Here is a 25532-nt window from a genome sequence, read left to right as displayed (position 1 = left end):
AAAGAGATCCTAAAAATGAACCCGTGTGTATGTGGATATTTACAATATATTAAATGTGATCTTTCAAATCAGTGAGGGAAGTATGGATCACTGAACAAAACAATTTAAAAATGTTAAAAAAAAAGGGGGGTAGAAGTGGTGATGGAATTGTTCTAGATTAAAAGAAATGAGAAACATAATAGTGTAAAAGGGGGTTCTTGACTGGTTTCTGGTCTAATAAAAACAGTTATAAAGGACATTTTTATGGGAAAACTGGGAAAATTTGAGTATCAACTGGGTACTAGATGAGAATTGAGAATACTAGTGTTATTTTTGTTAAGTGTGATAATAGTACTGTGGTTCTCCAGAAGAATGACGTCTTTATTTTTAGATATGTGTAATAAAGTATTTAGGAAGGCTATGTCATGACTTTCATAATTTACTTGAAAATGGTTTAGCAAAAAAAGAAAAAGGAAAAAATATACATGCACATACACACACTCATACTTCAAATACACAGATAAATACCTACACATATTTTAAACATACACAGACACAAACACATTTGAAATAATTACAGCAACATGTTAACAACGGTTGAACCTAGATGGTGGATGTATGGGTGTCCACTGAACTGTAATGTTTAAAGTTTTTCATAATAAGTAGAAGAAAAAGCAAAGGTAACAAATATACAATGGAAGTTAGGTGATGAAATGATTTAATCCAGGTGCCTGAAGAAGGACCAAGCATCTGGGATTAATTACAAACATTACATCATCAAAAGGTAAGTACTTGCAAAGAAGTAAGCCTATTTCAGGCACTGGTGTTTTGTTTCTGTGATTCTTCAAAACAGAATTAAAAATTCAATTATCCTTTTAATGCTCTCACCTGCTGCCCTCCTTCTAATTTCTTGTTCAGCTTCTGTAGCTGCGTAAAAATCTGAAGGTTTTCTTGCTGTAACTTCTGTTGTTCAGCCAGACACTTCAACACCAGACCCTGCAATCTCTCAACCTCCACCTGCAGAGTGCTGCAGGCACAGGTAGGAGTCAAGGGTGTTCCCTTCCCAGCGCATGTTCCTGCGGGATTCAGCCGAGGTGGCTAGAGAGACAGGAGAAAAGGGTCATAGGAGGTTCTGCCCGGATGCTACAGCTCCCCAATCCAAATGTCCTCTAAGTGCTACCAGATTTTACTTTTAAAGTAACAATATAAAACACATATACACAAAGTAAATGGAAGAGAAACTGAAAACTGCTGGGATTACAATAGAACCTGGCTCTAACATAACAGAGCAAGAGAACTCTCAGTGCCTCAGTCTGCATTATGGTAAGGTAAAAGAATAATCATCTATTTTGGAGAACTTTGTGAAAAAATTTAAAGTCATTGATATCTTCCTATTTAAAATGCTGAAGTGAGAGAATGCACAATTTGGTTTGGAACAAGTTTTTTTCTTTTTTTTTTTTTTTTTTGCACGCCAGCTTTCTCTAGTTGTGGCAAGCAGGGGCTACCCTTCGTTGTGGTGCGCGGGCTTCTCATTGCGGTGGCTTCTCTTGTTGCGGAGCATGGGCTCTAGACGTGCGGGCTTCAGTAGTTGTGGCACACAGGCTCAGCAGTTGTGGCTTGTGGGCTCTAGAGCGCAGGCTCAGTAGTTGTGGCGCACTCTACTCTATGTGCTCCACGGCATGTGGGATCTTCCCAGATGGAACAAGTCTTTCTGATCACAGTGAGGGTACCATGATTCAAAGGGTCAATATTCATGAAATGTAGTGGATTACACTTTAGAAGAGATTTAAGAGGTGTTCAGTAAATAGGATCGCCAAAACAATTCAAGACAGCTAACTGACAGAGGAATTAAAATGTTTACCTTGAAGTTTCAAAGGCTTTATTTCCTCTTCTGGGAAGCTTTTCAATTATCCTAGCCTGGATTTTCCTCCCTTCTTCTACTGTACTTTGTTTATAGGAAGGGTCAACAAATGATAGCCCATGGGCCAAATCCAGCCTACTGCTTGTTTTTATAAATAAAGTTTTATTGGAACATAAGCATGCCCATTCATTATGCATTATTTTTGGCTGCTTCTGTGTTATGATATCAGTATTGAATGGTTGCAAGAGACTGTATGGTCCGCATAGCCTAAAATAATTACTATGTAGCCCTTCAGAAAAAGTTTGATGATCCCTGGTTTACAGTTTTATTGAGATATTTACCACAATTTGATTTCTACCAAAATTAGGTATACATGCATTGCTCCCCCAGTAGACTACAAGTATTATTTCTTACTTACATTTAGAACCTCCAACCTACCCTAGCAGTGTCATGAAAAGTTGGATTTGAATTTTGGAATTTCAGTTTTGGTACTTCTGAGGCAGAGAGAAAAGAAAGACAATCATCTGGTATAGAAAGATGGGGGCCTATCAGAAATGTGAAAGGGTAGACACTTTTCCACAGAAATCAGTTTCGCCTTGCATACAGGCTTTAAGCACTACTGAACAGACAGTATGAGTTGATGCTGGGCAGCTGGGAAACCAATGAAGCTACAGGGGAAGACAGTGAGGCCAGGAGAAGTGGGCAGAGCTTACAGCCACTGTTTACCTAGTTGTGATTTAAAGGCAAAAGCTCAGTTACCCAGGCTCCTTCTGGGGGCTTGTGTTCCAAAGGAGCTTCAGAGCCCACCTTGAGTCCTTGTAGCTCTTCGTAGGGCAGAGTATCTTTCTCAGATTCTGAAAAAGCTGCACTTAGGGGTGATGGGCTGTCAGGCATAGGGATGAATTCTGCATTTTCCAGCTCCTATGTATAAAAGAAAGAATCTCATCAGTTCTGTTTGAGCCATTTACTTTCGACCAAATTCCCTTCTTGCTATAGCTTTCACTCTGTCGTGACATCAGCACCCTCTAGTGGAGCAGGACAGTTGTGGTTACAACATAGCTCGCCCTACCTGTCAACATCCTGCCATTCCTTCCTCTGAGGAGTGAACAGTGAAGCAAATTCAAACTCAAATCCAAGAACATTTTGGAGTGTCTGACATGTTTCTCTAACACACTCAGTCTACACAGCCTATTCAGTAAGTTGGGAAGCTCTAAGGTAATGGCAGTGAGGCCAACTGCCAGGTTGCTAAAGGCTGACCTAAAGCTTTGATAGAACTGTGTGCTGCTTCCTCCATTCGTATTCCTATGTAGCTATCAAGTTTAATCTTATTATAGAGGGAGCTTTAAATCTACACGTTCTCTCTTTGGTTGGGGGCGGGTACAAAATTTAAAATTTCTCTAACTATAAATGTTGACTGTAGAAAATGTGAAAATACAGATGGGCAAAAGGAGATGATAAAAATCACCAGTAATTCCATCACTCATAGATAACCACTGTTAAGCATTTCTCTACCATAAGGCATTCCAATTGCCCCAATATTCTACTTCTATGAACCACAGTACAAAATCTAGAAGCTTAACCTTTGCATGCATGCATTACAAAAACTGCCTTCAAGGAAGGCTGCATTAATTTCCATTCATTTAAGTAATACAGGTATGAGCGCATCTTATACCTTTTCTTGTCAGGAAGAAAAAGGATTAGAGATTTGGTGATTTCAGTTCAGGTAGAAATCAGAAACCTAGATGCCTGCTGCAAAACGCTTGGATAGGACATGGGAAACAGATCCTTTCTAGTCCCTACAGAGGTACCTCTACCAAAGGAATTACCTTTCGAAGCCAGCCAGGACAGGAGCTGCTGGCCCCACTACTGATCCTCACGGCCTCCGTGGGACTGACTAAACCTTCCATTCCTCGGTCTGCTTCCATTGTTCCTCGGAAGCCTCCACTTGGATCAGGAGTTTCAGATTCCTGCTGACTGTCCTCCTCTTCTCCCCTACCGCCACCGCTGCCACCTCCTGGGCTAGAGCTCTGAACCACTGACAGATACACAGCACAGAAATAGAAAGCTTTGCTATGCAGCAAGATTTACCATCTGATAGCCCCACCGACCCCCGGAGAGGTTCCTAGAGTTGCGTGAAGCAGAACAGCAACAGTGTAAATCAGATACTTGGGACTAAATTTTTAGTTTTTATACAAGGTATTGTGTATCAGTATCTTTATAGCAATATTCACTTCTACTTTCCAAACTTGCTTATCCTTATGTCCACAGCAGATTATCAATGTTCTACCGCATTACTGAATACTCACCCCAACCACAGCATCCAGGCCTTAACAGATATACCCAGACTCCAGCATCCTTCATAGAGGTTCACCTTATATACAAAGCTTTTTCACATTTGAGCCAAACACCTCTTAAAGTTGCCAGATAAACTCACCATTAACTCCCTTTCTGGGGAAACCCCTGAATGGAGAAGTCCTCAACCATTAAGTTCATTAAATTCTTTAATGACTATTCGTAAGAATTTTAAAAATATGATGGCTGGTTCTTTAAATATCATGCAGCATATTCCAAGTTACATTTAATGAAGATGAGCTGATGTACAGTCAGGAAATGACACTGAGCTTTAATATGAGCCAAAGAAAAATATAACTAAGAAAGTAATTTGCCAAAGCTAAAAGAAAAAAAAATTGCATGGTATATTCTAAAGTTAAGTGTAAAAGCTTATTTACGATCACCAGCTAACCTGGCTTGAGGACTGACTATGCCACACTGTGATCCTACCAAAGCCGCAGAACTGTAGATGCCAAAATAACCTCTTAAGCTTGCTTTTTTGTTTTAAATGGCTTTTAAAAATTATGTTACATTTGACATACACATTAAGACTATTTTTAACATATGTGTAAGTTTTGATGCCTAACAAAATAACCATACATGCATCTACTACATGAAAGTACAATTAGTTTCCAATCCGGTAGCCATTAGCCAAATATGGTTATTTAAATTTAAACAGAATGAAAAATTCAGTTCCTCAGTCGCAAGAGCCACTTTCAACTGCTCAACAGCCACATGTGGCTGGTGGCTATTACACTGGACAGCACAGACATAGAACATTTCCATTATCGCAGAAAGAGCTATGGGACAGGGCTGAACAAGAATAATACCTGTTTTGCTCCATCTGCCTTGTGAATTCCTTCCTTCTCTGGCCTCCTACCTATATATAACTACTCTGATTAATTTTGTATTTTTCATTTCTTCTTGCAAAAAAAAAAACTTTATCACATACTTAGGTATCCTTAAGCAATATATTATTTATTTTGCTTGTTTTTGAACTTTATAAAAAGGCATGTAGTCTGCTGCAACTTGCTTTTTACATTTCACATTATGGAAATATTTGTAGATGTTGTTCATTTTAACACATATAATATTCCATTGGATGGTTATAACATAGTCAACCAACAAATATTTACTGAGCATTTACCATTTGCCAGGCATTCTTCTAGGCAATGTGGATAAAATTATTGAATAAAAAAGACAAAAATCGTTGCCCTTACAGAGTTTCTATTTTCCAGACAATGGACATGTGCTTTTAATCTTAAGGTTTTCCTTTAAATACTGTTCTAGTAAAACAGAGCTCTAATATAACAGCTGTGCTTAGCAAAAAGGTATTTTATCATTTGTGACAGATATTAATATGCACAAACAGATGCTGAGCAATGGATTACTAAAGGAAACTAATAAAAGGTATGATGTGTGTTTGTGTAAACTAGAGCTCAACAAGTCTAGATCAGATTTTCAACTGTCTTTTTGGAGGATTAGTCTGCTTTCATTCTGGGTCTTCATCTGTTTTGATTGCACAAAACATCAGAATCCAGTTCTGAGACATCAAAGACTACAGGTACCCTAGCAAATGGAAAACCAGAAGGAACACAGATTCAATTTCCTAGCATGGCCCCAAATAAGAGAACCATGAAGAAAGCAGCCAAAGGAAAAGTATTAGAGAGGTTTGGGCTGATTTTCCCAACTACATTGAAAGTTCAGCCAACTTTTAATTCTAAGGGCTTATTCTGAAGGACTACTTCTGTAGACTGGAATACCCCTGGGAACACTATGGAAGTAAAGGGTAGATTGAACCCATAGCCCCTAGCATTGAAAGGAAAGGAACAGTACGTAAGTCACAATACAATGTTGGGCAAGCCACGTAATTACTCCCACATGTGTGGTGGCAAAGATGTACTCTCCCTCTGACCGCAATGTAGAAGTCATAACTTATTGTGAAATCTACCAAACTATGACCTTCCCTCTTGATCACTGTATTCCTCATTTCCCAGAGATATTTCCTATTTCCTTTTTTGGGAGACTGCACGGAATTCAACCCAAAGACTCACACCTCAGAAAACCACTGGTATCTGAGATACTGCTACTTACCAGTTCCGATGGATAAACCACTGCTATTCGAACGGATGGTCTTAGAATTCAATACTTTCTCTGAGGAAAAATATTCAGTAGGTAAGCATTGTTTACAGCCAGAGACAGGAAAAGTGACAGCCTAGGATAGGGAGTTAATCTAGGAGATAACTGCTATCTCTCATACCAGATAAAAATATTATAAGCCAAGCACCAATAGCTACTCTATATTCAACTATGTAGCAATTCTCCACCTTAACTATTCTTTGGAATCACCTGGGAAGCTTTAGAAAGTAGCAATGCCTAGGTCCCACCCCAGAGGTTCTGATTTAATTGGTCAGGACAATGGGATTTCTAAAAACTCCTCAAGGGATTCTAACGCACAGCCAAGGTTGTGAACCACTGACCTAAAGAATGAACTTGTAAACCTTCACACAGACCTTTATAATTTGTTCATAACAAAGGAATCTTTATGCAGGAGGCAGTTATGATTTAGTTTCTTTTTAAAGGTGTACTGTATGTTTCTCACAAAAGCATGAGCACAGATAAACTAATTAGTGGACTACTAGAAGTAAATTCTACCGCGAGGGGGTCAGAGCCCTTATGTTATCATAAGACAGCACACAATGTTCTATTCCTACCACTAGATATGGTATCACTGACAATTATTAAGACTTACACGAGTAGCTTCTTTTCTTCAGGACACTTCTGTTTGCCAGAATGTGACCATTAGTAACTTAGGTGTGGGTCTATCCTCTGTCAAAGCCATCCTAACCAACACATATGGAACCCTTACCAACAATGAGAATGGTGTGCCAGCCTCGGCAAGATAAGTCTGGGACGTGATGCAGAGATCCAAAGATAGGCCGAGGCCATGAAGTGCAGATATCAGAGCCATGCGGTCTCTCTGTGGGGGTCATTGCCAGGCGACCATTACCACCATTGCCCCAGGCAAAAATGTGATTATCTAGACAAAAAAAATTAAACAGCAGACAATTGAACAGAACACTGGCTTCCCAACTCTTTTGGGTTTCCCATCTTTATGCCCTAGAGCTAAAAAGATTTTCCACCATGTACAAAACAAGGGAAAGCTATTTATTCCCCTATATAAAGCCTAAACAACTCCTGATGCCACCCAGGTAAAAATGACCACCGCTCCTACATACTGCCATCCATTCATTCACTCATTCAACATTTTTGGTCATTCATTCGAATAATTATTGGGCATCTACTTCATGACAGGCACTGCTTGAGGTGCTAGGAAGAGAGCAGAGAACAAAACAAAGTTGCTGCCCTTGTGGAACTGACATTCTAGTGGGAAGAGACTGATAAATAAATTACTTCAGGTAGCATTAAGTGCTAAGAAGGAAGATAAACAATAAAGAAAACTGGAAATAAACAGTAATAGTAGGGTATCATTACTTTAGACAGGGCAGTCAGAGAAGTACTTGTTGATACTTGAGCAGAGACCTGATTGAAGTGGGAGAGAACCAGGTGGATATCTAGGGGAAGAGCTTTCCAGGCAGAGGGAATAGCAAAGTGCAAAGTATGTATCACAAACACAACACAGAAGTCCTCTGCAGCTGGAGCAAAGTAAAGGAGGGGACGGTGGCCACAGAAGAGGTCAGGAGGTGACTGGAGTCTGGGTCATGCAGGCCATTCCAATGACTTTGGTTTTTACTGTTTGAGATAGGAAACTAGTAGAGATTCTGAACAGTAGGTATTTAAAAGGATCCCCTAGGCTACCATGAGGAGAACTGACTGCAGGGGCCCAAGGATGGAAGCAGGGAGATCAGTTGTAATAGTGAAGATGGTAAAAAGTGGTTGGATATATTCTGAGGATAATCTATAGAATTTGTGAATGGATGGGACGTGGGGTGTAGGATAGAGCTGCCATTTTCTGAAACAGGAAGGCTGCAGGAGGAACAGGTTTGAAAAGAAGATCGGAAATTTGATTTTGAATACAGTAAGTTTGTTTGAGATGCCCATTACCTCTTATCCAAATCAGGGCATTTTTTAATGAAAAGGGGGTGCTATTAATGATTAAGCCCGGACAGTAGGCATGAATCAGGACCAACCTGGGAAGACCGGGCTATAAAGCCACTTTATCTTTAGACATCCAAATCAAGGGACTGTTGAATCAGTGAGTCTAGAAGTCAGGTACAGTAATTAAAGCTATCAGTGCACAGGGAAGATTTAAGGTAATAAGCTCAATTAGATAATAAAGGGAGAGGGACTTCCCTGGTGGCACAGTGGATAAGACTCTGCGCTCCGAATGCAGGGGGCCCGGGTTTTATCGCTGGTCAGGGAACTAGATCCCACATGCATGCCACAACTAAGAGTTCACATGCTGCAACCAAGGAGCCCGGGAACTGCAACTAAGGAGCCCACCTGCCACAACTAAGACCTGGTGCAACCAAATAAATGAATAAATATTAAAAAAAAAAAAAAAAGGGAGAGGATTGTGCCCTGGACACTCCAGGCTTTAGACCTGGATACTACAATCATGGCACTGAACCTACCTGACTGCACTAATCTGTCTATATGTATGTCTCCCCTACCCTACTAGACTGTGAGTTCCCTGAGGACAGGGGCTTTCTGAAACTTTTTTTTTTTTTGCCGTACGCGGGCCTCTCACTGCTGTGGCCTCTCCTGTTGCGGAGCACAGGCTCCGGACGCGCAGGCTCAGCAGCCATGGCTCACGGGCCTAGCCGCTCCGTGGCATGTGGGATCCTCCCAGACTGGGGCACGAACCCGTGTCCCCTGCATCGGCAGGCGGACTCTCAACCACTGCGCCACCAGGGAAGCCCCGTCACTTTTTTTTTTAATTGAAGTATAGTTGATTTATAATATTATATTAGTTTAGGTATACAACATAGTGATTCAATATTTTTATAGATTATATTCCATTTCAAGTTATTATAAAATAATGGCTATATTTTCCTGTGCTGTTCAATATATTCTTGGTGCTTATTTATGGTATACATAGTAGTTTGTATCTTTTAACCCCATATCCCTATCTTGCCCCTCCCCACTTCTCCTTCCCCACTGGTAACTACTAGTTTGTTCTCACTCTCTCTGTAAGTCTGTTTTTGTTTTGTCATTCTCATCCATTTGTTTTATTTTTTAGATTCCACATATAAGTGATAACATAGAGTATTTGCCATCCTCTGACTTATTTCACTAAACATAATACCCTCTAGGTCCATACACATTGTTGCAAATGGCAGAATTTCATTCTTTTTAATGGCTGGGTAATATCCCATTTACTGTATATATGTACCACATCTTCTTTATCCAGTCATCTGTTGATGGACACTTAGGTTGCTTCCATGTCTTGGCTATTGTAAATAGTGCTGCTATGAATACTGGGGTGCATGTATCTTTTCGAATTACTGTTTTCCTTTTCTTCGAATATATGCCCAGGAGTAGAATTGCTGGATCATACAATGGTTCTATTTTTACTGAGACTCACTTCTATAGTCCCAGAGCCTAAAGGAGGACCTAGAGCATAGTAGACACTCAGTTTATGTCTGCTATGTGAATGAGGTGATCAAGTACAGTTCAAAGGAGTAGAGGAACATTTATCAACAGGTAATATGCCCAGACACAGAGTCTAATTCTATACTCGTCATTCTGAAGTTTAACTTGAGAAGTACACAGATACTGAAGAAACATTACCTCTCTGAGGACCTGTCAGAAAGTGCTACTGAACTTGCTATACTATTTTTAATCCTCAGTGACATCCTGATTCTGTCTTTCTAGGTACCATTTCCATTTATCTAGCCTGAACTAACCAGTCTGTTCCCTAAAACCACTTGTTTTGGGACAAGCAGGGAAGGTTAATGTGCTACTCTGAAGGCTGGTTCACTTAATTAAATATGGTAAGAGATCACTTATCTGACACTATTGCTGGACCTCTCTTGTGTAAGTAACAGACACAGACTGAAAGAAAACAAAGGCGTCCCAGAGCATGAGCAATAACAAAAAAAGCCAAAATGAGTCAAAAGATAAGAAGATGAAATATGTTTTTTTGTTGTTCACAAAGTCACAAGAAAGAAGTGGCTACAAAAATCAAGAGAGTTTAGAAGGTGATACAGGAAGACAGAAAAAAGAAAAAAAGAAAGCATAAGAAAGAGGAAAGGGAGTGAAGGCTAGCAGAAGCTGCGATAAAGAAGAGAAGTGATAGGAGCAGGATGCTGAGGAGAAGAAATAGCTGAGAGGAAAGAGAGAAGAAAATTCCATTAGACCAATTCAGAAAGTTGAGAAACACTGGTATATAGCCCTTCAAGCCTTAGCAGTCCCTAAAGACATCACTGCAGTGCAGCTGACCCCAACCAAGGAACAAGGTTAAATTATGTTGTTCTCCTCTCTAGCCACCCAACATTTATTGGAACCAACATGGTACTGGGCAAGGTATATATATAAGTATTTAATAATTCTTAAAACATTGTACCAAAAAAGTTAAAGTAAAAAAAGTAGGGATTTAAGAGTACTAACTTGCCATTTTCTAGAAATCTGACCTTTTTACAGCAATCACTATGTTGGACACATGAAAAGTTAATGAAGCTCCATAGGCATAAAAACTGGCCACCAATTTAACACAGATAAAAAAGTAAACATATGATCCAGCTACACAAATAACCAGTCCACCTCTTTTGCAAGCAAAAATTAAAATATAGCCATCTATCCAGAAAGCCTGAAATAACATGTACAGACTCACCATCAGTGGCAGCAATGGTAAACTCATCACCGCAGGAGACTCTGATCACTTGCTTTCCACCTAGGGGGCCCCCCAACAGGTTGATTCCTAGACGCTTCTTATAATTTCCAACACCCAGCTGTCCACACTTGTTGCAGCCAAAGGTCAGCAGCCGGCCTCGCTCTGAGACAGAAGCAAAAATAAATAACCAGGTACAAATGGGTCATGAAACAGAGGGAAAATGCAGACAATGCAGAGTCCCATAGACTAGCTTCTGGTTGTTAGAGTATACAAATATAAAGCTAGCTACACAATCCTGGACCTAGGGCAGCTAGGGCATCGAGAACTATGACCAATTAGACCCAGGAAGTGATTCAATATTATATATTTTATTTTAAATGTGGAAAATGGGTACTATTTAACTTAGAAAACTTATAGATGGTGCTAAATACAAATAGCAGTTGCCAGAAATTATAGGTGTGGTATTCTCATTAAGGAACGTATTGATTATATACTTATAATGATTACCAACAAAACATTTATTTGACTGCCCAATTGGTTAATGAGATAATACTGGATGATGGGGGAAATCAGGAGAATGTGTACATATAGTTAAGAAGCACTACTACTTGATAGAATAAAAGAGCCTGAAATACTAAGGCCTGTGTACACAGTCGTACATCAACTCACCATCAATAGCAGCAGTGTGAGTCTTGCCTGGGGCAATTGTACGGATCTTATAAAAGGACAACTGTTTGGCCAAGGTAAAGGAGGTTGTGTAGGGGACTTCGTGGTATGCCTGAAACAAGGTAGAACACAAAGCAAAGACTCATGAAGTAAAAAATGGAGGGGAAACAGGCTGAAAATGTTGTCGTGGTGATCAAAAGGCCTTTCAAGCGAATCATGTTATTAAGAAGGTGCCAGGTAGCTTTTCATCTCCAATAGAATAAAAGAAGAAATAAGCTCAATATGTAATCAGAGAATTTAGTATGAGACAGGACTTTCTGACCACAAAAGTTTTAAGATTCCTAAATTAGGGTATGCACAACATGAACTCTCCATCCCAGAAGGCATCTATATAAGGATAGAATCATTGACTTTTGTCTTGGTTATACACTCTACATACCTAACAAAAGCAGGGGAAGGAATTAAAATCCTGAAGACTCTGTCCAGCCCGTCAGTTTACTGTGATCTAATTTTACCTACAATATTCTCAACTTGTTAAAAACCACGTTCCTTTTTTTTTTGTTTTTTTTTGCGGTACGCGGGCCTCTCACTGTTGTGGCCTCTCCCATTGCGGAGCAAAGGCTCCGGACGCACAGGCTCAATGGCCATGGCTCACGGACCCAGCCGCTCCGCGGCATGTGGGATTTTCCCGGACCAGGGCACGAACCCGTGTCCCCTGCATTGGCAGGCGGACTCTCAACCACTGCGCCACCAGGGAAGCCCTTGTTTTGTTTTGTTTTGTTTTTTCCCCTTTAGATTAGCATAAAAATAAATCTTCCCATGTAAGTTTAAAATTTCACAACAAACACAATGTTGTAACAAAACCCAAATCAAGTAATGGTAATTCTGAATATGCCTTTTCAAAGCACATGGACATCCTCCCCAGACCTGCTCCAAATTTGCACTCTCCCATTTCACAATCACTACTTTAGAGATTGCTTAAAAATGAATTCTTTTTTTTTTTTGGCGGGGGGGGGGGGGTTGGTTCGCGGGCCTCTCACTGTTGTGGCCTCTCCCGTTGCAGAGCACAGCCTCCGGACGCGCAGGCTCAGCGGCCATGGCTCACAGGCCCAGCTGCTCCGCGGCATGTGGGATCTTCCCGGACTGGGGCATGAACCCGTGTCCCCTGCATCGGCAGGCGGATTCTCAACCACTGCGCCACCAGGGAAGCCCTTAAAAATTAATTCTTACCTTTTCCATTGAGACAGCAAACTTGTCTCAATATGACTCTTTAGAAAATGACAAAAACTCATCATACTAACACAAAGAGGGGACTAGTACTTAATATCAGTGGCGAATTTATGACATTCTTGAAGGAGGGGAATGGTAATTACATTTAATAAGCCTGTATAGGATCAGTGATTTGAGAGTAATCATAAAAACTCCCTAGAGAGGTGATACATGGAAAAATGTTTCTTTTCATAATGTTAATTTTCTTGTATCTACTTCAGTGATAAGGTAGAATTTGAATTCCGTCACTGATTGTTTGTAATCAATTTATTTATTGAGGTATAACATACTATACAATATTGTACAGCTTGATACATTTTTCTAAAGGTATATAAATGTAAAACTACCATCCAGATCAAGATATGGACCATTTCCATCACCCTAGGATCCCTCCTACTCTTTCTGTTAACACCTATGCCCCTCTTCCCAGAAGCAACCACTGTTTTGACTTTTGCCATCATAAGTTAATTTTGCCTGTTCTTAAACTTCACATAATGGGCATCATATAGTATGTACACTTTTGTGGCTGGCTACTTTACTGGACATAATGTCTGTGAGATCGTCACTTTATTCTTAAGTCAAATTCCACAGTCACAAACCAATAATAGCATTTCCAAAGAAATTCCAACCTAGAGAAGTTCTGATGATGTACTTAGGATACCAAACGGGGTACTCACTTCATGATTGATGATTCCGGACATGCACTGATTCAGACCCAGTTTGTTGAACTCATTGAGTCCACAGGCCAGCACTTTGCCTGACTGGGTCAGCAGAAATGTCCCATCACAGCCACATTGAACTGCAACAATAATCAAGGCCTTGGGAACATCCACCTGCAAGAAAAAAAAAAATCAGAAAATCTCCCAAACATAACTTGTATTAGGGAAAAACCCTCAAATTCTTTCAAAAATGATGCTCTGCATTTAGCAGAATGACTACAGGGAAATAAAGGTTGCTCTGTTTTCTTCAGATTTGCCCAGAAGCTTAGAGGCTACTGTTTTCAACAAGGAGCTCAAGTTTTATAATAAAGTAAAAGAAGGCAATTCCAGGTCAGCTAAAAGTTTTAGCAATAGGTCCTACTTAGGAAGACTTCTCAGAAAACACTGGGAAAAGAGAAGCTTCGATCTATTACTGATTTAGTCCTCTGAGATGCAGAGATCCCATGATAGTTATAGAAGAAACTCAGTAGCCCTGTGGGGTGCCAGTCTGGTCATATAATAAGTGAGGTGACCAAGGATTGAGGCAGCAGCCAAGACTTCTGAAGGCTCACATCCCTCTGCAGCTAACTAGACAGGGCTGAAGAATGGTGGGGGGACATGATGGATGTCTGTGAAACCTGAAAACTCAAACCTCAAACCTTCTCCTATAGTCTTTTCAGAAGAAGAGGAATAACTGTGAATCCTATTGATTGAGAATGGTCCCACAGATATATGTTAATTTTTAAAATGTAAATAAACATTGTTAATAGTGAACAGTGGGTGAGCCTGTGTCCTAGGGTGCATGTGACCGTGCTCTCTCTGCTTGTTTCAGCTCCCATGCCAGCTCTCACAGTGCCAGCTCTTGCAGTACTGAGAGGAATTAGATATTACATTTCATACAATATGACCCCTAAATACAAACAACTACTTCATTTGGTATCCAACTGTGGAAAGGGGAAGGGAAATGGCTGTGCTGGGTTAAGGGATACTCTATTGCTTTCCAATATTTCCCATCCAGGGTGTGTTTAGCTTGATGTGACTTTTCCGCTATACATTCTGATTTTAGTGCTCATCCCCAAGCAAGATGTGACTCCAGAGTGTCCACAGTGGCTGCATCTTCTTTCACAACTTTTTATGATTTAGTCAGATGACAAGACCACATAGTGCTAAATTAGGAATCCCGGATTGTCAGTCTCCCAGATAGGAAATATTTCAGGGATAAACACCTTGATATGAGGAGTCAGGTAAAGAGGACATATTACTGGAGTCTGTGTGACCTAGATAGGCTCTAGGAAGAAGTTGCCTCTGATTTTACCTTTTGTGGTGTATAATAATCCTCTTCTGAATCCAAACCCAGCCTTCCTGAGACACACATAAGAAAGAAAATCATTAAAATGAGGGCTTCCAGGGACTTCCCTGGTGGTGCAGTGGATAAGACTCCGTGCTCCCAGGGGGCCCGGGTTGGATCCCTGGTCAGGGAACTAGATCCTATGTGCATGCTGCAACTTAGAGTTCACATGCTACAACTATGGAGCTGGCGAGCTGCAACTAAGGAGCCCGCGAGCCGCAACTAAGGAGCCCACGTGCTGCAGCTAAGGAGCCGGCAAGTGGCAACTAAGGAGCCCACCCGCTGCAACTAAGACCCGGTGCAACCAAATAAATAAATAAATAAAAAAGAAAGAAATCAAATCAAATCAAATCTACTGTACCCCTCAACTTAAAAAAATAAAATAAAATAAAATGAGTGCTTCCTTCCCAACGAAAATAGTCTATAAGATTCTCTTTTACTGGACTTCCCTGGTGGCACAGTGGTTAAGAATCTGCCTGCCAATGCAAGGGACATGGGTTCGAGCCCTGGTCTGGGAAGATCCCACATGCCATGGAGCAACTAAGCCCGTGCGCCACAACTACTGAGCCTGCACTCTAGAGCCCGCGAGCCACAACTACTGAGCCCGCGTGCCACAACTACTGAAGCCCACACACCTAGAGCCCATGTTCCGCAATAAGAGAAGCCACTGTAATCAGAAGCTCACGCACCGCAACAAAGAGTAGCCCCCGCTCGCCACAACTAGAAAAAGCCCGCGCGCAGCAACAAAGACCCAACGCAGCCAAAAAAAAAAAGATTCTCTTTTACTGAGTTAACACTTCTCAAATAGAGGCTGCATGATGAGTTTAGAGGCACACAAGCAAGAGGTCAGGCTGTCTGCCTGGGAATAAGTGGACAGAGTCAAGGCTACACCTACCGTATTCACCACAGCCCCAAGAGTAGACTTCTTTGCTTCGTGTCAAAACCACCACATGATTATCTCCACAGGAGACCTGCTCCACTGGATTGTTCAGGAAGAAGTCCAGCTGCATGGGTTCTAATAGTTCAGGGCCTGCAATCTTGTCCATGCCCATGCAGCCATAATAGTCAGATCCAAACGCATAGAGCTGACCTTCATCTGTGAAAGGAAGGAAAGCAGAACCCATCAAAGGAATGACTTATTTTGTCTCATCAGAAAGCTGGCCAGGGCTGGAATGAGGATGACCTCAGCCAATGAGCTCACATGGGATGATTATATCAGAGAAATCTGACAGACTGTCTATCAAGCCTAGAGTTGTTGGTATTTAGGGGGTCATGTGTACTGTTACAGTAACAGTTAAAAAAAGAATGGTGGGATGATATATTAAAGAGGCTTAAAATTTTACCGGGGCCATCTCTATTTTACACATCATAAAGTGAGTAATGGCAAGACCCAAACTAAATTTGAGCTCCTAATTCCTGACTCAGCGTTATCTACACCTGACTAGGTAGTGAGGTTATTTCTGCTCCCCCCACAACTGGGACATACGATATATTTCTCCTAATCCTACCTCTTCTCTGTTATCCACCTGCCTTCTCCTTGCTCATCACTACTCTAATGCTATAGCAAGTTGGGCATGTTGTTATTAATGTGTATAATATTTGCTCACTGTCTTTGGTTCTTTGGATACTGTCTTTCGTTGTAAAATCCCAACTAAAACTGCATAGAATTAACTAAAATACCCCACATTAAATGCACCTGGGTGCTTTCTGCTGCTGGCTTACCTGTTACACAGACAGTGAAATCATCGCCACATGACACCTGACGGATAGCTTTGCCTTGCAACTTTTCCACGTGCTTTGGCTGTCGGTAGGAGGCTTTGTCTCCATGGCCCAGCTGACCATGGAGTTTAGTACCCCCTTGCATGTTCTGTGAAATAAATAGGTCTTGTGAAGTTTTAAACTTTTCACGCCAAATCTTTAATCTAATCTGTAGTATCACTTATTAAGAAAAACAGTAGGAAAAAAATCAGTTGGAAATATAGAAACGGGAAAAAAAAAAAGGTAAGAGGATTAAACCTTTTAATGGTAGATAGTAAAAAACTCCTGCCAACAGATAAAGATTTTTAAAGTATCCAGACTGATATCCATCGGGCCTTAAAAGGACCCATTCTCAATTTTGTCTTTCTTCTTCAAGTCGAAGGTGAACTGTCTATTTAATTATGGGTGATGATGAAAAAATTCTTTACGTAGTCTAATTTGATTGTTTTTTTACAGGAGTACAGCCTCTTGGAAATCCTTATAAAAGTTTTACAAATTTTGGTCACAGTTTCCCTGAAATACGTAACAGTCATAAGGAATCTGGTAACGTCAAAGACGCTGCTATAAAGCACTGAGAATAGTCCTACATGACTTTTCAACAGTTCTAAAGATATAAGTAATTCTTCCCATCCAATAACTCAACTGTAAGTCCTTACACAAATGTTTTTTAAGGCACTAATTTCAATCCACCTCTGGCAGCCCCCCAGAAGCTAGTTCTTTAAGTGAGAGGATTTTAGGAAATAACAGCAAGTTAAAACTCTATAACAGAGGCCAAATCACTCATTCTTTCTCTCTATCAATCAATAGTTGAGTGTCTACTCTGTTACACACTGGGGATAAAGCCTGTCCTCATGGAGAAGTTATCTGAAACTACTGGAAAAAATGAGCTTCCTCAGGAAGGAGGAAGAGTGGGAAGAACCGAGAACCTAAGATAAGACAAGGTCAGGTAAAGAAAAAGCGGCCTGAAGTGAGCCTGAGAAGGCACAGCAGAAGAGACAGGAGCAAAGTCAAGAGAACAGGCTCTTGCGGAAGCCAAGGGAAGACCAGGCTTCAAGGAGGGAGTGACCAACTATGTCAAATACTACAGGAGATCAAGCAAGGACTCAAGTGTACCTATCTGTTTTATTTTCACAATTTATAGGTCATTTTGTCAAGAGTAGTTTCAATTGAGTGGAGGGATGGAAGCTGCACTGCAGGTGAATGAGGAATGAGTGGGAGATAAGAAAAGAGACAGCAAATATTGGCAGTTTGTTCGAGGTGAGAGAGAGGATAGAATCTAGAGGGGAACAAAGGAAAATTCTACTCAAGATATTCCATCTTCAATCACTGATGGAAGTCTTAGAATTTTCCTGACATGGTACACTGCTTCATTTGTTTACAAAGCTATTTCACAGGTATGAGTTGCTCTGAAATGCATGGTAATAGAACAGAGTAATTAAGTGACCTTCTGAAATCACCCAGTGGTAAATGAGAATGCAATCTCCTGAGTCCAAGTCTTTTAATTCTTTCTCTCTTTCTTTCTCTCTCTTTTATTCATTCATTCAAAAAACATTTATAAGCGACCTAACATGTACCAGGCATTGGGGATACATCAGTGAACTAAGCAGACAAAATCCCTACTCTCAAAAGAGCTTACATTCCATCATCCCATGCTGCCACTTCTGCAGCACATGTTCAACCAACAAAATTCTTAGACAGCCTGGGCCCAGTAAACAATGAGGCGCACGTCACTGTTCTAAAGTACGTAGCTTTCACTTACCACCCAGGTGTATAGTTCCTTCTCCACTGTGACCACAGCAAAGTGGGTATTCCCTGCACACACCTGCCGGGCACTACAGCCACTCTTGATGACATCCAGTTTCTGGGGAGTGGATTTCCCACCACCCCAAACATAGACTTCACTGGTTCGAGATGTTACCACAGCAATGGGTGCTTCAGTCACAGTGCTTGACCTGATGACAACCCCCAGAACAAAGGAACATTTAACATAAAAATTATATCAAAGAAAAATGCTTCCAGTCTTTTCCCTGAGAACTGCCAAGTATGGTATGAGAAAGTATGTTCTTTCTCGACGACTTATTTCAACCCTGTAACATAGCAGGCTTTGCAATTCCTGCCTTAAGGCTTCATCACAGCTCAGCCAGATCAGATAGCAGTCTGATCCATAACACCTACACTTTTCAACTTTTCAACATTCATCATGATAATGATGTCCACTTTAGCATGACGGTAAAAGTATAGCTTTCCTTTTCTCTGAAATGACTATTTGACATTTAAGCAGATGTTGGCTTCTGAAAGGATGCCAAAGGCTTCTTACTGGGATCAAACAATGTCCAGACCCAAGAAAGAAAGACCCCCTGGTGGTAATTTAAGATATATTACTTTTCAAGAGTCTCTTGAGCATTACCTTGGTCTCTTTGTAGGTGCATTAAGCAGTGTGACTTTTTCCTCCATCTCTCTACCAAAAGAAAAGCAAAGATACATGAGAGAAATAATAGGTTCCTATATTGCACTAGTGTCTCTTTAAAACCTTTCACAGACTTAATCTTCTATAAACCATATGCCTCCCACAATGTTACAATACTTTTAAGAAAGTACTTCGATACAACTGAAACAGTTCTATAGGCCTAGCATTAGACAATTCATTAAATACAAGGGGGACAGCAGTCTGGGGCCATTTGCCTTCTGTCTCTGAGGAATGCTCCAGGCTGGACCAGAGAACCTTGAGAACCTCTGATGCTCGTTTTTGGAACCTGCTGACATCTTCCTTTAGTCTGCCCACTGACTCCCTAAACTCAACATCTCTAAAGCTCAGCTCATTGTCTTTCTCCAATACAGCTTTTCTTTCTGACTCTCCTAATTCTATAACTGGCACCCTCTATTCTCCCAGTGAACTAGGTTTAAAACTTCAGTGATTTTGGACTCAGATGTCGTCCTTTCTTCAATATTCAAGTTTTATAGATTCTACTTATACAATGCCCTTTCACTCACGTCTCCTTCCCAGTCTCACCACCTTGGTTCTGGGCAGCTTTACTTCCCAACTGGGCTGTGGTAGCACCTAATTGGTCTCACCACAGTTTCAATCCACTTTAATCAGTCCTATACTGATTTAACACTGATATTATTACTGCTAAATAACTCTTCCTAAGGCGCATCTCTCACCACATGAACTGCCCTCTCATAAATAACCAACACTTCCGTACTATTCCTTGAATAAAGCACAGATTCCTTCATCTGGCATTTAACATTCTCTGCCTACCTTTCCAGCCTTCCTTCCCTGTATCCACTCCCATGTGCTAACTCAGGGTTCTCATTCTGCCTAAATCAATTATAGCTGAAGACCTGGGGTGGTGCTTAAGAACAAGCATTTTCTTTAAAGTTCCTGAGGTGTTGCTATTGAGAACGCCAGGTCTAGAACCTCTAGCCAAACAGGACTTAGTGCTTCCTGAATAATTCCACAATTCCCTGTGTCTGTACTTTATCTCGAAAGCTCTTTGTCTTCTGTTTTTCCATCAAAGAACAAAGTTCTAACAAAGTACTACATGTAAATCTCCAACTCTCTCAATAAAAATTGCATTATCAATGGAAATATTTAAATAAGAGATTTAAACAGTGAATATATTGTTGGAAAATAAGCCAGATAAAGAATTAGAATATGCTTAACCAGCCCTAAAGGGTGATATTGCCTGAATACGAAAAGAACATAAATGGAAGGTTACAGTGCTGCATCTGGAGTATTATACATAATTCTATGCACTAAAACACTGGCTGGAGATCAACTGGAGAACCAGAAAAAGATTAATTTAATACAACAGAATAAAGGTTACTGACCAAACAGCAGAGATTATGGAATTAGGTATCACTTAATGCATCTAAGGGCAACACTTGAAAAAGAGCACAGTACATGTTTGAATATTGGGAAGATTCAAAAACAAAGAACTGGTAGAGGAGGAAGAAGGGTTGTTAGGCAAAAATAGTATAACAGAAAAAAAAATAGTATAACAGGATGAAATAGAGACTAGAGCATTTAACAAGGATGAAGAACACCTCTTCCTCTGAGTTAGGGTTTGAAGCCTCCTACAAAAAATGAGGGATAAAGGACCTTCTTCCTACCTCTAGAGATCTTTAACACTAAATAAACCTCAGGAAATAACCTGTCAGGAATCAATCAACCTCGACTACAGGAAATGGGCAAAAGGTATCTGAAGAGGACCCCTCCAATTGCAATCTACCATCTAAACAAATGCACTAAAAAGCAAAGACCTGGTCCAAACCCATACTACTATCCAACAATTGTTGAGCACCTTGTGCCAGGCCCTGAGCTTTATATGTTGAGCACTTTATATGCATTACCTCCTTTAATCCTCACCCTACCTCACTTTATAGAGAAAACGAAGGGACAGAGATGTTAAATAACTTGACAAAGATAATGACACAACTCAGATACAAACATAAGGATGTCTGAGTCCGGAGCCCTCCTCTCTTAATTACTACACTCTAGTGCCCAAACTCTAGATTAGAACTCACAGAAGATGGGGAGGAGTGAAGGGCTCCAGGGTCTCATCAGTATTAACTTAGAACAAAGTAGCACAGGTTAAGGAGCTGAAAGTCAGGAACTACATCAAGCAATGAAAGCAGAGCTGTTGGAAGAAAATAGCAGCAGAGTGGCAAAGTCAGGAAACACCACCCTCTCTTTGTAGTACTCTAGTCAGGCTTCTAATAGTCAGCCATCTACAGAAAGAAAATGAAGCAACTTCTTTGCTCTTTACCTTCTGCGTTTCCTGAGAAGGGGGCGATCCAGAAGTTCATCTGCAGTGGGTCTCTGCTCAGGATCCTAAAAAGTATCAATGGGTTAGTTTTAACTTAAAGGGAATGCGCAAGGGACTTCCTGGTGGTCCAGTATGTAAGACTCCATGCTCCCAATACAGGGGACTGGGTTTGATCCCTGGTTGGGGAACTAGATCCTGCATGCATACTGCAACTAAGAAGTGTGCATGCCACAACTAAGAATACATGTGCCCCAACTAAGAAGCCCATATGCCGCAATGAAGATCCTGTACGTCACAACGAAGACCTGGTGCAGCCAAAATAAATATTTAAATAAGTAAATGGAATGGGCAAAATGGGATTTAAAGACGCATTTTACTTCCTCTCAGAAGCCTGGAGGTTTGTTATTCAAAGATCACTATATACCATCCTTCTGTTTCAAAAAACCTATTTCTTATGTCACATTCTATGCTTCATGCTCACTATCATCAACACTTATATGTGAATGAGAATGTACCTTCCTCACTTGTTTTAACTGTCAGGGCAGTGGTTCTCAAATTTCAGTATATATAGTACATAAGAATCTCCTGGAGTGCCTGTTACAAATAAAGATTTCTGGGCTTTATCCACAGAGATTCTGATCCAGTCAGTCTGGGGTGGGGCCCAGGAATCTTCATTTTCTTCTTGTAAAACTCCCCCATCCCCTGGCGATTTTAACGCCTGTGGTTCCTGGACCACCTTTGAATAATACTGACCTAGAGCTGCACTGCAAGGCAACTGTGACATTTAGAACTGTAAACATTCTGCACATTAGGAATTCTAAATTACCTCTATTATTTTATGAAATCAATTTAAAAAAATTAATCTTGATCATAAAAAATGGAGCACAATTTAGATGGTAAATTCATTTCGCAAATTAGTAAAGGAAGAATTTGTTGGCTGAAGCACACAACTATCATGAATTGCCAATGCCTATTCTCCCGGATACAGCCCCAAATACATCCTACCCTGGGGAAGTGGATGTGGTTTTGTGCAGGTTCATCTATGCCATACTCCAAACACTGAGGCTGGAAGGGAAAGCACTGAACTGAAATCAATATGTTAAGTCACACTTACCTGGTCAAGGCATGCATGGACCATTTGGATCAGTTCCAAAGAGTACTGGTTAGAATCAACTTCCATGGCCCGGATTCCTTGTACAATCTTCACACACAAGTTGAGTGGGTTCTATGAGAAAATGATTATTGTATTGTCCTTGGTTATATAAAGATGACATTATAATCTACTAGCAGGGGCTTTGAGATGCCTGTGACTATCATATAAAGAAATGGCAATAGTTCTGAATTAGGTCTGACTTCTTTTTACAACCGTTGGTATATATCAGCAAGAAATGGTTAGGGGGGCTTCCCTGGTGGCGCAGTGGTTGAGAGTCTGCCTGCTGATGCAGGGGACACGGATTCGTGCCCCGGTCCGGGAAGATCCCACATGCCGTGGAGCGGCTAGGCCTGTGAGCCACGGCCGCTGAGCCTATGTGTCCGGAGCCTGTGCTCCACAATGGGAGAGGCCACAACAGTGAGAGGCCCGTGTACCACAAAAAAAAAAAAAAAAAAAAAAAAAGAAATGGTTAGGGATGCATTACTGCTGTCAGAGAATGAAGCCAACTGGCCAACATGGAGCCAATAGAATAATATGCGACCAACAGAATAATACTCAGAGTATATTATAATCTGACCCTTCAACTGAATCCTAAGAAAAAGGAAAGCAAGGTTAGCTATGCTCCTTGGCTTTAAGTATGTCCTTTGCCAACTAATTTGCCTCCTAATTTATATATCCGAATAATGGTTATACAGGTGATACTCTGCTGTAACAGACAAGGCAATGAATAATAAGTTCATAATGATAAGAAATTATTATAACAGTGCCACCACCACCTTTACTGAGACCAATAGAAACATAAGTTGCACATATAATGTTTTTTAACCCTTGCAAACACCATGCAAGGTTATCATTACCAATTCAGAGACGTAAAGTAACTTGCCCAAGACTACACGGATAGTAAAAATGGAGCCATAATTTCAACCAAAGTCTATCTGACTCCAAAACTCATTTTCTTTCCACTATGTTATTTAAGAAAACTAGACGATAGATCAGAATAAACTTCAGCACTTAGTCTCATAAAAGGCCAAAGAATTCTGCATTATCTTATATTTGCATTTTCATATACATTAGCAGAGCATCTCTATGAGAGGAATATGTATTTTTTCCCTTGTTATAGCTAATGAAATAGAAGATTAAAGACATGAAGTGATTTGCCTAAGTTCTCACATCTGGTTTGTAGAGGATATTGGATGTGAATCCACTTCTGCTACTCAAATTGTGACCCATGGACTAGTAGCATCGGCATCATCTGGGAGTTTGTCAGAAATGCAGAGTATCAGGCCTAGCTCCAGACACACTAAAATAGAGTCTGCATTTTAACAAGATGCCCAGGTGATTTCCTATGTATATTAAAGTTTGGCAAGCACTGCTTTATACTGGGCTTTACTTAAGAGGAAAAGAAAAGAGACTTAAAGGGATTTGTTGTTTATAAAACAGTAGCAATCTTTAGTAAGAGTCAGGGTGTAATTTTTCATAAAAAAGATCAAAACACTTTAATGAGTATTATATAACTTGCCTCAGCTTTTATAAAATGATGTAGCTGAAGCATAAGAGATGAAATAGCTTATCTAAATTGCTGCATTACACAGTCGATCCTAGAGCCAGTTTTAAAATTATAGTCAATGGATTCAAGGACCGTGCTCAAACTACTTGATTATGATTATTTCAGTGGGGAATTCAAGTTGGAAATAAATCTTGTCTATAGAATTTTAGTAATACACTACTAAGCCAGTGCCTGAATACTGGTTATTTTTCCTACAGCTGATTTCTGTTCAAGAAATCAGAAGCTCAGGGATAAAGCTGATTCTCTCAACCAAGCTGTACCATTTGCAAGGACAATGCAGGGATAATACATCAACTTACTGTAGCATCAAACGTTCTCTTTAGCGTAAGCAGTTCAAAAATGACACAGCCCACTGCCCAGATATCAGACTTGAAATTGTATTTAACTCCTTGGCAGAGCTCTGGAGACATGTAATATGGAGTTCCCACAAGCTGAACAAAGAAAGCAATCAAAGAATAACTTCTTTTCTGAGGTAACTATATTAATATTTCAACAACTAAATTAAATTTCCTAGAACTAGTGATAACAATTACAAAACATTCATCAGCATATCCCAAAATGGTTTTTATGAGATGATGCCACTATGAAGAGAAATCTTATTCATATCTGATCTCTTGGGCCAATTATAAAGGGACAATCTCCGTGGTAAAGACCTATGGTAATTTGGGAGACAGAAAAGCTCTGTGATTCCTGGATCACAGAGGATTTAGGCATTCAAGACCCACTTAAGACTTCACAGACTTTATAAAAAGCATACTTGGTAAAAGTTCACTAATGGAAAAAAAAAACTGGTAGTGAAGAGATGGTAATTGAATAAACAGGTTAAAAGTTCTAACTGAAACGCATAGTAGTGAAACTTTGTAAATGACTCAATTTAACATTTGTAATACTAACACAGCTAGTGAATTTCTTCCAAATTTAAAAAGACCTTCTGAGTTCAAGAATGTGTTGGAAGGAAAAAAAATGCCCTGAATGGAGGTCATGCCTCTCCCAAGATGAGAGACAATGAGTACCCTGGAAATTCTAATAAAACTGACAGCCATCTTTCATCAGCAAGGCAAAGCAGTTTTTCAGATGGCTTACATATCGTTCCTTCTTTGCATTTAACTGGGTTAAAAAAGTTAAATCTTGGTTTTATCGGATTACTCTTGATGAGAAAAACCCATGCAACAACATGACTACTTCCTCAGAAACTCAATACGGCACCGTCATACAAGCAAACTGAGTCCCTGAAGCCGACTCCCAACCTTGGCTATCAGTATCCTTGGATATTTCTAGATTGCTTGTAGGCACATCTCAACATTATCAAAAATAATCATCAGGACAAAATTAATTTT

At 40.3% G+C, this 25532-nt stretch overlaps 1 protein-coding gene across 4 annotated transcripts in view; it reads right to left on the bottom strand.

The window, feature by feature from the left end:
* NEK9 (NIMA related kinase 9) overlaps window positions 1–25532 on the bottom strand; it is a 40355-nt gene that overhangs the window by 5717 nt on the left and 9106 nt on the right. For 2 of the 4 annotated variants that reach the window (XM_079914701.1, XM_079914702.1), the window contains exons 6-21: window positions 24495–24626; window positions 22590–22700; window positions 21476–21540; window positions 19114–19164; window positions 18466–18658; window positions 16671–16815; window positions 15844–16044; window positions 14916–14962; window positions 13580–13735; window positions 11637–11745; window positions 10968–11129; window positions 7041–7211; window positions 6266–6325; window positions 3667–3875; window positions 2600–2761; window positions 868–1077 (exon numbers count right to left, since the gene is read on the bottom strand). In XM_079914701.1, the coding sequence (XP_079770827.1) occupies window positions 868–1077; window positions 2600–2761; window positions 3667–3875; window positions 6266–6325; window positions 7041–7211; window positions 10968–11129; window positions 11637–11745; window positions 13580–13735; window positions 14916–14962; window positions 15844–16044; window positions 16671–16815; window positions 18466–18658; window positions 19114–19164; window positions 21476–21540; window positions 22590–22700; window positions 24495–24626 (2184 nt within the window). The remainder of the gene's footprint in view (window positions 1–867; window positions 1078–2599; window positions 2762–3666; window positions 3876–6265; window positions 6326–7040; window positions 7212–10967; window positions 11130–11636; window positions 11746–13579; window positions 13736–14915; window positions 14963–15843; window positions 16045–16670; window positions 16816–18465; window positions 18659–19113; window positions 19165–21475; window positions 21541–22589; window positions 22701–24494; window positions 24627–25532) is intronic. The other 2 variants (XM_079914699.1, XM_079914700.1) reach the window with 2 other exon arrangements.

The sequence above is a fragment of the Stenella coeruleoalba genome, assembly GCF_951394435.1.
Source record: "Stenella coeruleoalba genome assembly, chromosome: 2".
NCBI classification, from domain to species: domain Eukaryota; kingdom Metazoa; phylum Chordata; class Mammalia; order Artiodactyla; family Delphinidae; genus Stenella; species Stenella coeruleoalba.
The sequence above is the reverse complement of the archived record's forward strand: the minus strand, read 5'-3'. Positions and strand labels throughout refer to the sequence as shown.